Source organism: Drosophila mauritiana, chromosome X, assembly GCF_004382145.1.
Source record: "Drosophila mauritiana strain mau12 chromosome X, ASM438214v1, whole genome shotgun sequence".
Taxonomy (NCBI): Eukaryota; Metazoa; Arthropoda; class Insecta; order Diptera; family Drosophilidae; genus Drosophila; species Drosophila mauritiana.
The window spans coordinates 10,685,748-10,703,073 of NC_046672.1; the positions used below are offsets into that span (position 1 = coordinate 10,685,748).

A 17,326-nucleotide genomic window follows, 5' to 3' on the forward strand; every position below is an offset into this window, starting at 1 on the left:
GCAGCAACCACCTTTGCTTCTGTTTCTGCTTCTTCCGCTACCTTTCTTCGTCATTCTGCTCGGTTTTTTGCGCATGCGCCACCGAGACAGCGAAACAGCACAGTGGTATGCATATCAAAAAGTCTCAAAAAAAAAAAAATTTTTTAAATAGGTATAAAGTATACGCAGTTCGATTTTGAAGAGAAGGCCGCTTTCTTATTGTTTTATATTTTTTGATAGCATATCTCTTCTGCCTTAAAGTGGAAGAACTGATTTACAGCAACTGCGTAAAAGAATTATACTCTCTTACTTGAAACTGTATAAGATTTGAATATCTTAATTATCTCTTGAGCTTCGATAAGTGCACCCACCAATTATCCTGCTCGTTAATATCCTTCATTTGAACATACCCCACCCAATTTACTAAGTGCTTTGTAGAACTTTAACCCACTGTGCTTCGCTCGGCAGAGAAAAAGGCCGAGATCGCGACGAAGACGGCTTAATTTTCCGTCGTCGAGTCGCTCTGCGTTTGCTCAGTCGACTTCCGTCACGATTCGCGTTCGGACGTGCGTCGCGCGTTTAACAAGAAAGAAAGAAAAAAACCAACCCATTTTTTACCGAGAAACCGAAAACCGAAAACCGGGAAGAAAATTAAATAAATAGCTTGATAATTTTGTTCGTATTTTGTTTATGTTCCGTTTTTTTTTTGTGCCGGTGGTGTTTTGCTGGCTTTTTGTTTGGCTGCAGTGGCGCGTAACGTTCAACACACCGCACACCACAGTCAACCCCCAAAACAAAAACAGCAAAACAAAAAAAAAGATAATAACGACTACTATCTGGTCCTGGGACAAACAGGATGCGCTCGAGTGACCCTGCGCACCTGTTCGCCAACGACAAGTGCCACGGACAATAATGAAATTTCCCGGGCCCACGTTTGCGATTGTGTGTGTGTGTGTGTGTGTTTGTGTGAAATTTTCTTGTAATTTATGCAAAGCATAAGCGAAGGCGGAAAATTCAACTGGTGTCTCTTTGGGCGGCTTTGTTCCTGTGCTGGTGGGAACTGGCCATAGTGAAAACTCCCAGCCATAAGCTGGAATAACTGATAGCCCACATTTACGTCCATGGTTTGTGCCACACGATCATGCTGATTGTGGACATGTTGACGCTGGCATTGGCAAATGAGCCGATATGCGGCGGTGGCAAAATCAGATCCAGTGGCAAGGATAATCAGGCGGTTGGAGCAGCAGCATCATCTATGGCCAATACAACTGGTGGTGGACTAGGCCCAAGCTGCGGGCTCTCGGGCCACTTGGCATGCGAGGCACGCAACTCACGCGACAATGTTGCTGCCGTCCATGACGAGCTGCGTCAGCAGTGCCACTCGGCGATAGTTGCGGTGGAGGCGCGTGCGCGTGCTGAATACACTGGCAACAACAAGGGCGACAGCAACAACAATAGAAGCAGCAGCAGCAGCAACAACGCTAGCTGCAACAACAGTAGGAGCAGCAACAACAGCGACACTAGAAGCAACACTAGCTGCAACAACAGCAGCAACAATACCAACAATAGCTGCAACAACAGCAGCAACACTAGCTGCAACAGCGACAACACTGGCGACAACTCAGCAACGGAAGTGGCCACGAAATGTGAGTACGCGCAACTCGAGCATGAGAGGCAGAGCGTGAGCGCAGGCGCATACCTGCAACCACCCAATGTGACAGTTAGCAGCAGCAACACCAGTGGCAACAACAACAACGGCAAGAGGGGGAGCAGCGCCTGCTCAATACCTACAATTGGCAGTGAGCTTTTCAAAGCCAACCTTGTGGCAGCAGCAGCAGCAGCAGCAGTCGTCGCAGCTGAGCAGCAGAGGCAGCAGCTACACAAGTCAGCAAGCAGCAGCAGCAGCCAACCGTCAACGAATTCTGGCCAAAAGCTGTGCAAATTGATTGAGTCCAGTGAAAAATCGGTGGAAATCAATTGCCCCAGTCCTTGTGGCATACGCAACGTGCCAGAAAGTGGCCAAAAGTCCAACGAAAAGTCGTCGCAAAGCGTTGGCCAAACTGGCGACGAAATTGGCAGTCACAACGACGACAACGAAACCAACAACGACAACAACCACGACGACGACGACGACGACGCGCGACGTACAGAAAAATTTGTGCAAAAAATCAGGCAAAGCGCGTTGCCTGCTCGCGGGCCACATCATTTTTTTTATCCCAGTGAAAGTGTTGAGATAGATGCAGCAGCAGCAGCAGCAGCAGCAGCAGCATCAACAGTAGAAACAGCAACAGCAGTAGCAGCAGCAACCTTAAGCTTCAAAAAGGAGCAGCAGGAGGAGCAGCAGGAGGCGGGGCAGGCGCCATTGTCATTGCCATATTCTCAGTACCCTCCCTGCTCCCACGATAACCAGCGACCCCACGAGCCACCAGCCAGCAGCAACTCATCCTTGACTGGATGTGGTGGCGTTGATAATGTCGCTGGCATTGCTGCTGTCCGCCCACAAAAAAGTTCCTGGCCTCTGGATTACGTGAGGAGCAGCATCCCAGATACAGCAGCAACATGCAATGACAACGGCAACCAGTCAAAGCCCAGCGATTTAAGTGCAACATCCGAGGAGAAGCTCATCGATTGCGAGTCCTTGGTGGGCGATACAGTACCAACAGTAGCAGCAGGAGCAACTGCAGCAGCAGTAGCAACAAGCTGTATTGAGCAGGATCTCATCGATTTTGAGCACGATTTGGGCGAGGATTTTGTGGCCAGTCAGCGCTTAAAGCGACTGCAATACAATTTTCAGGGACGCGTGGCCAGTTGTAGTAGCATTGATTGTGTAAAGGCATCCTTGAGACCACAACAACAAAAGCAGAAGGAGCAAGAGCAGGAGCAGGAGCAGGAGCAGGAGCAACAAACAATAAGCATAACAAAGAAACTACCCCCAGATACCGATAGCGATACCAGCCAACAACCCCAACTCCAGTGCCCCAGCCAAACGCAGCTAGCCCAAACCCAAACCCAAGCCCAAGCCCAAGCCCAAGCCCAAACCCAATCCACTCAAGGCGTAGACAATAAGGCGATTGCAGCAATTATCGCGGACCCAAGTGCAATTCAATTAAATGTGGATGCTATACTCGCAGCGCCATTGCCAAATGAAAGCGAAACAACAGACAGCGACAGACAAACAGCTGAAAATCCCAAGGAGCAACATTTCGTGCTGAATACGCACTCCGAGTGCCCAGTGCGCAGGATCGAGAAGGCGGAGAAGGAGGCAGAGGCGGAGGCGGAGAGCCATAACCAGAACGAGAACCAGACCCACAACCAAAACCAGAACCAGGACCAAGTGGTGATTGAAATCGAAACGGATAGCGAGGAGCACGTCGCTTCCACGGAGGATTGCTTGAGGCGCTCTGCCTTTGTGCCAGCTCAGCCGAGTTGCAAGGAGGCCGGTGATTTTGGCACATCGCTCAGCGAGTTCGATGTGCAGCGATTTAGCGAGTATCTAAAGGTCGCCCGCCAATTGCAGTGGCAGCATTTGAATAGCAATAACCGGAACCGGAAACAGCAGGATATCGCTGGCACCAGTAGTTTCCAGTGCTACGACGAACTGCTGGCCGAGTTCGTTAGCGAGCAACAGGAGTACTTGTTATTCGAAAGCTATTCCGATTGCGATACGAATTCGAATTCGAATTCGGATAGCCAGGAGGAGTTTGATTGTGGAAGAGCCTGCCAGTGCCATGAGTGCCTAGCCAGTCGGGATCAGAACACGTCCACTTGCGCCGCCAGAGGCATCGTTAGCGCTACAGCAGCCCATCTAGAACGCCCGGATCATCGAATCATCCCACATCCCACCCACCTGACCAACGGCAACAAGATGCGCGAGGTGAATGGTCAGTTGCGCGGCCTGCTCAAGAAGCCAAATCGACCGCCGCCGGCACGCAAGAATCGCGTCGTCTTCGATGAGACGCGCAACGAGTTCTTTGAAGCGGACTACATAATCCTGATACGCGAGGATTGCGCCTACGACGAGGAGGACGAGGAGCCATGCACCTGCGGCGAGCACGAGCTGGTGCGTCTGTGCTGCGAGGAGGGTTGCCAGTGCAACTATGCCGTCAATCCTGCCGAGGCGGGTGAGGGCAGGACGCCACAGGTGAGTGCGCACAATGGATCTTGGGCGGAACGGGATCTCCAAGGATCTCAGTGGTTTTCACATCATAAAGGGATTCATTTGGCTTAGTTATATTTGTTATTCGTCGTGCTCAGGGGAGTTGATTGTAGCCTAGGATTATTCGATTGCTGTAACTTATCTTTTAACTAGATTATTAATGTGTTTCTGACTTAATAATAGGCCACAGAGCAATATGAGTATTAGCTGCAATTTTACCGATTTTATCCTTCAAGAAGCCCATTGCATTTCCTTTCCAGTCCGGACAAGCAGTTCGATTCCAAGTATAAGCCGATTAGCTGTCTCCCACCTCGTCGAGTTCGAGTTGCTTAGCTGGGCTTGGACTTGGAATGGGTTTGGACTTCGATCTGGTGCCGTAGCTAGTGGTGGTGGTCTGGGCCACCGTTTTGCCTTGGCTAATGAGGGCAACCTGAAACGGACCTCGGTCTTTTCACTATCCCATTTCACTGGGGGTCGCCAACTTAAATTGGTTTATTACTTACTCACTTCGTGTGCAACTGCCAGTTGGCTGTGGAGCAGTGCTCTTCGCCGGCCGATGACGTGCTTTTGTCAATTTGAACTTCGAAACCGGGTTGATTTTTATATATTCACGTAGTATTTCCCTTGCAACTGCATTATTCTTACTGCGAAGTCGTCTCGTCTTGGAATTCTCGGAAAGCCAATCAAAGCCATTTTTAATAGGTTGCAAATTGTAAGTAAGTACGCACTATTTCCACTTAAATCGATTTGTATTCCTGCCATTATGATTTGCTATTTAAATTAGTTCAGCTTCGTGTTTGATGTGCTATGCGTTCTGGGGAAAATCATAAAAATAATGAACTTAAGACCGAGAACTTTAACTGGCTTATCTCTTGCCTTTGAGCACACTCGAAAAACTCTGAGATTTACATCCTCGTCGCACAATATTCGCAATTAGGAGGAGCCCGAAGTTTATTTTCCTTTTCAATTCAGCGATTTGTTCGTTATCTCCCAGCCAGCAGTGTGACATGGTGGATGTGGAAATGGGCCTTCGTCTTAGCCAAGCCGCTTTTCATGTTAATTACGCCAAAAACGCTGTCCAACTTTTGTGTGTTATCACAGTGTATGTGTGTGTGTGTGGGCGGTTGTGGGGATGTAGAATTTGAGGAAAACAAAAGGACAGCAGAGCAGCCACAGTGTCCTCGTTTCACCCGCCCAAGTGGCAGTCAAGTAGGAGTCAAGCCGCAGGACTCCCCGTCCACGCCCACATTTCCACATCACATCATCCATTGAGATACACATCCTAGTCGTCAGGATGTATGGGTGTACGTACGTACATAATAGCTGCGCGTTTGTCCTCGCATTCTCTATTGGCAAGTGTGTATAAATCACTTAAGAACTTTTATACAAAATGCTTTTCTTGTGCCAGTAACTCGAAACTGCAGTAACAACCAGTGACATTGTTGTCGAGCCCCACACCCCCCCTTTATGGAATATAGGAAAACGCCCAGCCAAGCCACCCATGCAAAGACTGTGTGATAGATTGTTTTATGAATTGCGTCCTATCGTGATGAACATGGGGCGTTCGTTATATGTGTTAAGGACGTGGTGGAAAGTTGCCGCCAATATTCGGACATTCCTTCCTTCCTAGCAGCCCAGCAATCATTATATCCATGGATGCATCCACATGACCCGACACCCCTTCCCCTTATCACACCCCTTATCACACCATACCGCACTATGCCATCATTGCCACTCTCACCTCGACACTCGTATCGATCCTGAGCGGCCCTCGAGTTGCGTTTAAATTTCAATTTGCTGCCACATAAGCGACACTTGAGTGCGCCGCTTTTTTGCTTATCTACTTCGGCCCGCCTCTGATGTCCCGATGTCCTGATGTCCTGGCACAGGGTCCTGTCTGAGAGCCTCGGCCGAGAGTGCATCGCGAAAAAAGAAAGATTCATTTTCGAGTCCAGAACACTCATTCATTTATATGGCGGGGCATTTATGGAGTCCCATGGGTTTCCAATGAAGCTGACCCTTCCCTTTTAGGAATGCGAATAAAAGACTTAAAAAGTTATCAAGGATCTCATTTTTAGGATACCCCAAAAATCTCTTGAAGTTCTAATGGAATTATATATGTGTGATCGGTTTTTAAGCAAGGTCGTTTGAAAATATTCTAGTGTATTTAGAATGGCTATAAAAAGTTGTAAAGCTTCACAATCTGAAAGGTGTCTAAAAAGTATATTGTATTCTTTGTTATTTTTGAATCTTCAAGTGTTTTGCAGCTCACTTTTTGCTCGCTTTGCCTAGGTAAACTTTGGCCACTTTCTTGTTGTGCTTATTTTTCTCAGTGTGGGCGCCCAATGTACTTGACTTGGCGCTTCTTGAGCATGTCCCCTCCTCGATGTGTCGGTGTGTGTGTGCGGGTGTGAGTCTGTGGGCTCTCTGAAGAGTTTAATATGCATTTAGTGTGTGTAACAAGTTTGCCGAGCACGTTGCATAACACACAGACAGTTAGCTAGCCACATCCTTGACCGGAGAAAGAATACGCCGTATTTATGCAAAAGTTTTCGCCTCTCAAGGCAGAGTTATGACAGGACTACCGACCCCCCCCCCTGCCACAAATACGAAAAAAATTGAAAATGCATAGAGGAAGAACAGTGAGATCCTTGTCTAGACATTGCAGCCAGCTGCAGTTGCAAATAAACAGGATTTTGGCCGTTCCCGGGGGAATTCCGGCAGAATGGAGTTCGAAATCGCTGGCAACTTTTACATGTGCAGCACAACTCTTTTCCAGCTTTTTCCCCTTTTTCCTCCCTGAGAATTAAGTTTCTGGTCTTTTGTTGCTGCCCCTGACTCTTCAGATGGAAAAGTGCACAGATTACAGGGAAATATGTGCATTACTTGCTGGTGTCATATAAAATGATATATTATGGAAAGGTAAAAGATTACTCGTGGAGTGTATGAGGTTTTCATAAAATAAAGTATCTACTGCAAATGAAAATGGGTAATTTCCCATATCGTAAAGTGTGTCCAATCGCCTTTAGTTGCACTCCACTCGCCTTGTAGGCTTCGCCATATCAGCAGTTGAAATATATCCATCAGATATGTGGCTAACTAACTATGCCATTAGGGGCATGGTTATATTTCACAGTGGCAGGAGCAGAAAGCACGGGCTTAACGCTGATTTATGGCGCCCACTTCGTCATCCCAGTGCTTAGATCCTGTCCATGCACAAGCACTTGCATATAGGATGTACATACGGATGTACGTGCATAAATGTGCGCAAGGACACGATGCTGCTGACGACCAAACAACTCAATTAGCTTAATTTGCGGTGATGCAACACGGCTTACGAGCATTATTCACTTAGCCTGTCCACCTCCGACTAATTTGGTTATGCTTTCCATCCTTTTTTTGTTTGTTTTAGAGTCCCAAATACCAGCCGCCAATTGAGTTCGTCGACGATGCGGCACTCAGTCCGCCCGATGGCTACAAGGACAGCAGTCTGAAGAACACGCTCGGCGGCGCCCTGAGCGGTCACATCTTTGGGGCGCAGCACCTGCAGCAGCTGCAGGTCATCCAGCGGCTGCAGCAGCAGCGAGCCGCAATGCTGGCCGCCCGCAACACCACAAGCGGTCAGATACCGCCCCCACCCCCGCCCGTTGGCACTGCTCAGCAACAGCAGCAGCAACAGCAGCAGCAGCAGCAGCAACAGCAGCAACAACAGCAGCAGCAGCAACAGTCGCATCAGCAGCCGCATCATGGAGCCATGCAGCAGCAGCAGTCGGAGGAGGACCTCCAGGGCGTTTGCACAGAGTGTGCCGAGTGCGCCGAATGTGCGGCCAAACAGCTCCAGGAAGCAGGTGAGTGGCTGCACTGCGAGAAAACGGTGCCTCATGGGTAGTTCCATCTAAATTGTGAAACTTGTCATGTGACAGCTGTTGGTTGGTTTGAAATATGGCTCAAAATCAAGGGATACGACCGCGTTTGTGCTCTGATATACATGACTAGATGCCGTATTTTATGGGGGTCATGACACCATCGACATCCACATCCACATCCAACTAGAACTCCAACTCCGAGTCCAACTCCATGCCGCAATGCAATTAGTGGGAATCCCGCGGGAACGAGGACGAGTTGCGTTCTTTTCATTCACAAACGCTTTCGTTTGCCTTTGTGTAATCTAATTATGAATTATTTATGCAAACATTCGTTGCTCGTCGTTGCCCGTTGACATCCTGCCCAGCTTGGCTGGGAGTACAGCTCCTCGTCCTGCGACCAACGGCCTCGGGGTCCTTTAAATTGGACGCCATTTTTAATGCTTCCTGCTACGCCGCTGCTGGTTCGCTGCACTTGCTCTTGTAATTTTCTAGTTAATTTAATTCGGTAAAGTTGGAGATGGCCAATGGGGTGTGGGTAGTGGGCTGTGTTGGCTGGGCAGTCGGGTTCACAGACGTTCAGACAGGCCGGACAGTGGAGTGTCAATAAAGAGAGCACACAACAGATATACACAACTCCAAGGTCCTTAGCATATATGTATATGTATACATCATCAGAGTTATTGGACTCAAAATGGTTGCATGGAGGAATGGTTAGCTGAGCGCCTAAGGCACTATTTACTCAAATATTTCTCACAACTTGGCAATTAATCAAAGAAAGTAAAAGGCACCTTTCGGCATAACCGATATGCCCCTCAATGGCTAACGATTGCCACTTTGGCCATATAATAATGCCATAACTATGGGTATAATTCCATGGTGACGCCGTGTATCGGCAACGAAAGCATTTAGTCAACCAAATGAAATCGCTAAAGTTTCGGGTTTGCGCCATAAATAATTCGGATGGCATTTTCGGGGTTTGTTTGCCCAAGTCGCCCGCATTTTCATCGAGTCGGTTCTATTGATTGATTTACGGCAACTTGACTTCGGTTCGAATCGAATCGAATCGGATAGCTAACTCCCTAAAAGGATGTTTCGAATGGCAGGCATTTGCATTAATGTCGGTGGTCACGCTTTATTGGCTGCCAAAGAGACAAACGGGAAGCGGTGGAAAATAGGGGGAAATAGGGGAGAGTTTTGTTTATTTTATATTCGTATTCTTGTTTTTTATTTATTTTTTTGCCGGGCAGGGCATTTGCCGGGGTTTTCCTCTCTAGGGAGCACTACTCATTAATTGTTGCGCGTAACGAACCGCGAATGCGACAAGCCCCCAGCGACAAGCCCACAGATCGCCCCCTATACAAATGCCCAAAACATGTTCGGATGTGGCCATCGAACTTCGAGAACTGAGAGCTGGCCACTCAAACGCTATGCCCATACCGATCCTTCAAGCGCACTTCCGCTCCAGAAGCAACAGGCGGAAGTTCCCCGAATCTGAACGCCAATTTATCATCGGTGTATCTATTTGATGTGATATAGTCACTTGAGGTGGCCATGCATAGGTGTCCACACTTTAAGCCCTATCTGTGTATTAATTAATCAATTAAAAGCTAATTTAACCCATGCCAATGATATAATAACTAATAACTATAATAACTATTTTATGAACATATGACTTTTATCACTCTTTAACTCGCTGTATCTAATTAATTCATTTCACATTACAGAATGCAGCTCCCCGCAGTGTCCGGAGGAGATGACCCCACTGGGTGTGCCCGCCGTGGCCATTCTGCCGCTGCACACCAGTTCCCCGGAGCGCCGGATCACCCAGAAGGAGATCATCGCCGGCGAGGAGCGGCCCAAATACGTCCTGCAATCGCAGTACAAGCCATCGCCCACTGGAGGTAAGATATCAGCCAATAGACAGCCCCGAACCTATCCAAATCCATATCCATATCCAAATCCGAATCCAAGTCTTCATATTGGCTTTATCATGCATTTATGCACAGCTAGCAAGCGCCACATGGCCATTTTGCACATTTCATATTCGATCTCCGATTTCGATTGGAATGCCATCAAGGTCTATTAAAAATTTCCCATCCGAGCATTGGCCATTTAGCATTGGACATTGAGTTTTTCCATTTTAAAGCAAAGCAATGTAAAAATCAACGATTCATATCTATTTTAACGGCTTTGAAATGGCCAAAATGCTTGAAACATATCTCAACTTTAACATAATATTAGCTTATTTAGCTATAATTATTTAATAAATATGTTGATCGAGAAAGTTAAGAAAGACAACCTATAGAAGCTATAAACTTGCAGCTTAAGCTTTTGAATTCAGTTTCCCAATTAAAATGCTATTAATGTGTGCATATTTCTCATAAATAAAAATAAAATTCCATCCAAGATATAATATTTGAGTATCAGCCAAACGACCCATAAATCGCTTCTCCAATTATTCGATTATCGTGTACATATCAAGCATTCCTTATTCACGATCTCCATATCGACATCGATCGATCTCAATGTTCCAATAAAAATTCTAAAATAAAAAACAAAAAAAAATACTATGCCTTCCAATGGTTTTGCGTAATGCTAACTGCTCGTACGTGTAGTGGTGAAAGCTAGAAAGGATTCGGGCAGTAGCAAGGCCAGTTCCGGATCCATCTCCGGCTCAGGCTCCAGTTCCGCCCATGGAACAGCCACCCAAGTCCCGGTTCCCGTTCAAGCTCAAGTTCCAGCTACGGCCATCAGTAGCCATCAGTCCTCGAAAAATAAGCGATTTGTTGTTGAAACCATTACCACTATGACCACAGTGACCGAGCGTCGGATCATCCGCGAGGCGCACGAGGATGTGGCAACCGCTGGATCCGCCCCTGCACCTGGCACCGCCGCGCCAACGGTTGGAGCTGCGTCCGCCACTGGAGCTGATGCCTTACCGCCCGCCTTGCCGGCCAAGGCGAGTGCAACAGCAGCAGCTGCAGCAGCAGCCGCCGCCGCAGCAGCAGCGGCAACCGCATCCACATCCACATCCGCATCAATATCCGCAACGGAACAGCAACAGTTCGAGGCACAGAAACCGCCACCCATACCGCCCAAGGAGACATCACCCACGCAGATCAGCGGCATCCTCAAGGGCGGCAAACTATGGAAGCAGGACTCGATCTCACAGGTCAGTTACCCAGTGGGCTTAGCTATCGATGGATATCTACTAATACTCCATGTTTTCCATTTCAAGCAGCAGTCGGATGACCAGAACAATACCACATCGGAGGACGAGAGCGGTGGCACCAAGCGTTCGGTGCGGTTTGTGACCGAGGATCAGGCGAATGCCGGCACCGATAGCGATGCTCAGTCCCTGGCCGGTGACCTGGACGACAGCGAGAACCAGATCAACGAGCTAATCCCGATCAAGAAGCACTCGACGCTCTTCAACAACGCCCTGCGTCCCAATTCGGCGGTGCGCCAACTCTTCCCGAGCGTCTCGGCTCATCAGGCACCTGTGCTCACCTCGGAGGCACTACGGGCCTTCGATGAGTCCAAGCGGGCTGGCTGCCTGGTCACCCACTTGCCTGGAAGCTGTGGTGACTCCGACACCTTGCGAAGGAGCATGGAGCGCAATATACTGCGACGATCGCTGATTAAGTAAGTGATAGATACTCATATGGTAACTAAGTAATCTTATTGAACATAATTCCCTTTAGAAAAAAGGCTGTCAAATCGGACATTTCGCTGGAGGAGCGCATCAAGCAGCTGACCTGCGACATCGACGAGGATCTGGCCGAGGAACTGCAGCGGGCTGTGGACGAGGATGCTGAGTCTGTGGCCGAACGTGCCGATGAGTTGGCCCAGCGCAACAGTCCCGCCGGCGAGGAGAATCCCAATCCGGTGCCTGGCTCTGGACAAGCTCACAAGTTCGTCAATGGCGAGAAGAGCTTCTCGCCGAGCAGCTCCGTGTCGAGCTCCTCGAGCGGATCCTCGGCCTACAAGAAGATCGCTGACATCTTCAACCGCGACAAGAAGCAGGAGAAGATCATGGAAATGGAGGAGAATCCCATAGTCATCATACCACAGGTGAGTGCTCTTCCCTTCTAGCTCATACAAAGTTCTTAAGTTATATTCCTTGCAGGAGTGCCGTTGTCCCGCTGCTCCGGACTTGGGCATGGGCATCCAGGTGCCGGTGGTGCACACGCAGATCCACCGCACTCCGCCCCGCCAAACGGAGCCGAAGCGCCAGTTCCTCTCCTCCACTTTGGCTCCCCTGACCGCCTGTGTGGCTGGGAACAAGGACGACCTATCCTCCTACTACACATTGGCCGCTGCAGCTGCTGCTCATCCGCATGCCCATGGCCACGCCCACACGCATGCGCATGCCGCCCACTATGCCGCCGCCGCTGCGGCGGCTGACTTTAATATGGGACAGCTACTGGGTGCGGCTGCAGCCGCTGCCGCCTCTGGAGATCCCGCTGCCCAGCATGCGGCTGCCATGGCGGCGCAGGGATTGGCCCAAGGATTGGCTGCCGCCGGAGGTGGTGGGGGAGCAGGAGGACTTGGTGCCGGAGAGGATGCTCGCAAGGTGGCACCCGATGTGATTGCCGGAACACCGGGTCAGGAGGCCGCCGGGCGGCAGGAGCAGGACGAACTGGCCGCCTTTGCCCAGGCAGACGCCAAGCGGACCGAGCAGCTCAAGAAGCGGTACACGGGAGCGGGCTCCGAGCCCAGTCAATCGCAGGCCAGCAGCGACGATGACGAGCAGAACGACTATGGGTTCAACAAGCGTCCCTCGGTGCGGGGCATCAAGCCCAAGTTCAGTTCGACCAACGAGATCCTAGCCCAGATGCAGGAGCAGCTGAGCGCGGCGATACCCACGGTGGTCAATAGCCAGCCCGTGCAGCATGCGGTCAAGGGTTATGCCATGCCCAATACGCTCAAGCAGAATCCCTCGCCGCAGAATGTGCCACAGAACTTGCAGCAGCAGCAGCAGCAACAGCAGCAGCAGCAACAGCAGCAACAGCAACATCAGCAGCAGGCGGTGCATCAGCAACATCAGCAGCAGTTGCAGCAACAAATGGCCGCCGCGCTGCAGAAAACGGAGCAGCGAACGTGGAGCTTCTACAGCGAGACCGGGGAACAGCAGCGCTTCCCCATGGATGCGGCTGCCATACAGCAGACCTACTACCAGACCCTGCCCGCCGGCACCATGTTCCGCCAGACGATGATCCAGCAGGGCGCCACTTCCGCCGGCGGTGCCGATGATGCATCACTGCTGTACGCCGCCGCTGCAGCCGCCCAAAATTGTCAGAGTGTCACGGCGACGGCAACGGCCACCGCCACCGCCACGGCCATCGAGCAGAGCAAGCACAGCAGCTACAGCAGCCACTTCGCCAGGAGCCCCACCCGGCGGCCAGAGTCGCCTCCCCCGCTGCGCAACTACCATCAGACCATGGTCCTCATCCCGTACAACGCGGAGACCTACTCCCAGTTCGCCGCCAGCAGCAGCGGCGATCCCAAGCTGGCGCACATCCAGCGCCAAAACATCCTCGAGTACCAGCAGGTGAGTGAAGTTGGTATAAATATGGTACAAATAAGGTGTATCTATAGTACAAATGAGCAATGTTTTGATCAAAATACCTAATATTTTATTTACAAAAAATCTGGGAAACTATTTTTAGCAAAAAACTTAAATTTTAAATTGGCTTTTTTGGCTATAACTTGACTAAAAATGGTCACAGAGCAAAAAGGAGTACCATTTTGTATTCCTTACAACCAATACTAACAACCCCTTTCACTTTTAAACTGATTTTGTAAAATTAATTTTTGGTCAAATTTTTGCATTTTTTGTAAGGGGTACCATCATCAAAATTTGCGAAAAATTTAAAAATCCTAGAATTACCAAACTTGAATGCAAATCGATTGGGATTTAAAAAACAAACTCAACGAGGTATGACATTCCATATTTGGGTTATTATTTCCAAAGTTTTGATCAAAATACCAAATATTTTATTTACAAAAAATCTGGGAAACTATTTTTAGCAAAAAACTTAAATTTTAAATTGGCTTTTTTGGCTATAACTTGACTAAAAATGGTCACAGAGCAAAAAGGAGTACCATTTTGTATTCCTTACAACCAATACTAACAACCCCTTTCACTTTTAAACTGATTTTGTAAAATTAATTTTTGGTCAAATTTTTGCATTTTTTGTAAGGGGTACCATCATCAAAATTTGCGAAAAATTTAAAAATCCTAGAATTACCAAACTTGAATGCAAATCGATTGGGATTTAAAAAACAAACTCAACGAGGTATGACATTCCATATTTGGGTTACTAATCCCAATGTTTTGATCAAAATACCGAATATTTTTTTCTCAAAAAATTAGGGAAATGATTTTAGGCAAAAAAAAGAATTTTTAAGTTGAGTTTTTTGAGTATAACTTGGCCAAAAGTGGTCACACACCTTAAAGAAGTACCGTTTTTTGCTCCTAATTACAAATTCTAACCATCCCTATCACTTTTGAACAGACTCCGTTAAAATAGTTTTTGGCAAAATTTTCGCATTTTTTGTAAGGGGTACCATCATAAAAATTTGCAAAAAATGTGAAAAATTTTAAATCACCAAATTGGAATGCCAATCGATTTCGTATTAAATTATGACTTCAAAGAGGCCTATGGTATTCCATATCCACAATTTTGACGAGAATTTTGATTATTTTTGATAATATTTGACCTAATAGGTTAAAATTATCTAATTTGTTACAATGTAAGACTCAAAAGCAGACCCAATTAACACTATTTACTTTCTACCCGGTAACAGGTAACCCAGCAGACGATTCGTGTGCCCATTGGCTATGCCCTGCCCGGCATGCAGTTGCATGTGGTGAGTGGGCGGGGCCATGCCGCCCACTATGCCCAGCACCAACAGCAGCACCAGCAACATCAGCAGCAGCAGCAACAGCAGCAGCGCCTGATGCAGGGACACTATCAATTTGGACCGGATGGCGGAATGCCAGGATTCAGCGAGCGCGGAGTGCCCGAAGGAGCGGCCGCCGTATCGCACAGCGATTGCAATGCCATGGTGTCGCCAACTTCGGCGGCAGCAGCGGTACAACAACAGCAGCAGCAGCAGCAACAGCAGCAGCAGCAGCAGCAGATACAGCAGCAGCAACAACAGCAGCAGCAACAGCAACAGGTCGCCGGAGGAGTTGGTGTGGGCGCCCAGGCCCAGGGATCCGTGTACTATGCGATGAACGTATGACCCGCGCTCGAATAGTCGATGCCAGCGGCGGTCATTGTCGAGCGCCGCCAGTGTCAACTTGTCGAAATGTCAGCGACTTCAGTGCATTTGGGTAGCGGCGGCATGGGCGGCAGATGAGCGCCCGCCCCGCGGTATTGCAAATCCGAAACGGAGTCCGTGATTGAGTCCTCGAGTTCCCATCAGGTCCCATCCGCTGATTTCAGTTGCCCCTCAGTTGACCCTAGCGAGCGCTTTTGAATCAGTTTGATCTTCCGTTTAGGCAGTGTATCTGTATCTTTATCTGTATCTGTAAGCGTAACCGTATCTGTTTTCGCTTCAGTATGATTATCATTATCTGTATCCGTAACCGTGTTGTCAGTATCTTTGTGTCGCTGGACGTGTGTGTCACAAATACTCCAGTACGGCCTGTCGCTACGAACCTTCAAAGCTTTCAAATCACTTAAGTTTCTTTGATAGATGCAAGAAGAATTCGTTCTGAAGTGTATAGCACACTTTAAAGCGTTTTTGAGGTGGTTTCGAAGCTCTTGAGGTTTTTAACACGCCCATTAAAATAGAATTAACAAAATAAACATCTAAAGTTGGTGGTAAACGATGCAGCGGCATCAAAATAATTTTGATACTATGTGCATCATGGAAACGAAACGGCGGTTGCACCGTTTACAACCAGCTCCATCAACGAGATCCAAAGTGAATCACTCCACGTTATGCAATGCTCCAAAAAGTAATGTTTAAGTTCAGCCTTGTCGTCGAGGATTTAATTTAATAGGTATTAATCTTTAGTCGAGTGTAGTGAAGAAAGGATGAAAATCTAAACCAAAACACAACCAAATCACATGAATTTATTTCGAGCATGTACATGCTGGGTGCTAGTAATGCAAAAACAAAAACAACAACAACCGCAACAAAAACACAACAAAACCAAGAAAGAGTTAATTAAGCTATAATGATTATATTTAACAAAGTTAAACCCAAAACAAAGATATGTCATAACATTATTTTTAATTCCATTTTTTTTTTGCTGTTAGCCAAGGAAACCGAGTTTTGCTCAATAAGAAGTGCATTTGATTTTAAACACATCTATTTAATAACTAACATACATTATTATATATCGACATATGCGAATGCTTAACTAAATTATACATAATTAATTATATTTCATTGAATTGATATTATAAGGTATTTTCAATGTAGTGCAATTTGTTGCTAACTCCAAAAGTTCTCTTAGCAGAGAGTATTATATAAAAACATAAATATATATATATTTTATGAGTATCGAAATTATAGGACTATTTTTAGGCTTAGGCTTTATTTGTATACAATTTAGTTTTAATTATTTTTTTTCCTTATGTATAATAAATTAAAAGAAATTTTCAACAATTTTTGGTTTCCTACGCTTAAGAAAAGTACCGCCATGTTTTAGCATGGTACATGTAAAATCTATAGGCGAACACATCTATGTGTACTTATGCTTTGTGAGCTACAGTTTGTTTGGGTTTCATTTGTAGATCGATCAGCCGGCATCGCATTCCACATCTTCCACATTCCACAGACCCTAAGAGATGTACATATGTTGAAACCCTGGAAGATTTCATCACGATTGTGCCTAAAAGTATGCAAGAAACTGAGATCATCACAACTTAAAGCATACTTTGAAGCACCTAACAAGTTGTATTGAAATCTGCGGGTGAAACCACGCATCTCCGATCGCCTTTCTCCCAAAGTGAGAGCATCAGTGCCAAAAGCTTGCATCCCAGACCTCTCTCAATCATCCCATACCACCCAATCATCTCACCTAGTTGATAGAGTTACCATTTAAATCGTGCAATCATACGAAAAATGTTAGAAGATACCACACAAAGTCACGATGAACCGAGGAAAATATCGTATCTCTTTAAAAAAAACATAGGTCTACATACAAAAACATACACATAGATGTAAGTGCATTTGTGCATGCATCCCGCATACAAAACATTAAGATGATATACAGACATACATATATAAAATATGCATAATGTATTTCGATTCAGATATTGTGTTAATGTCTATAACGAACATATTGAAAACTATTGAA

At 47.2% G+C, this 17,326-nt stretch overlaps 1 protein-coding gene across 1 annotated transcript; it reads left to right on the plus strand.

Moving 5' to 3' along the window:
• The first annotated feature begins 531 nt into the window (after positions 1-531).
• On the plus strand, positions 532-16,658 carry LOC117147260. The gene is made up of 8 exons (XM_033314081.1): positions 532-4,120; positions 7,548-7,983; positions 9,726-9,902; positions 10,818-11,173; positions 11,243-11,646; positions 11,706-12,075; positions 12,131-13,555; positions 14,815-16,658. Exons 1-8 carry the CDS (start codon positions 1,121-1,123, stop codon positions 15,253-15,255), a joined length of 6,609 nt encoding a protein of 2,202 aa, XP_033169972.1. The 5' UTR covers positions 532-1,120; the 3' UTR covers positions 15,256-16,658.
• The last annotated feature ends 668 nt before the right edge of the window (positions 16,659-17,326 follow it).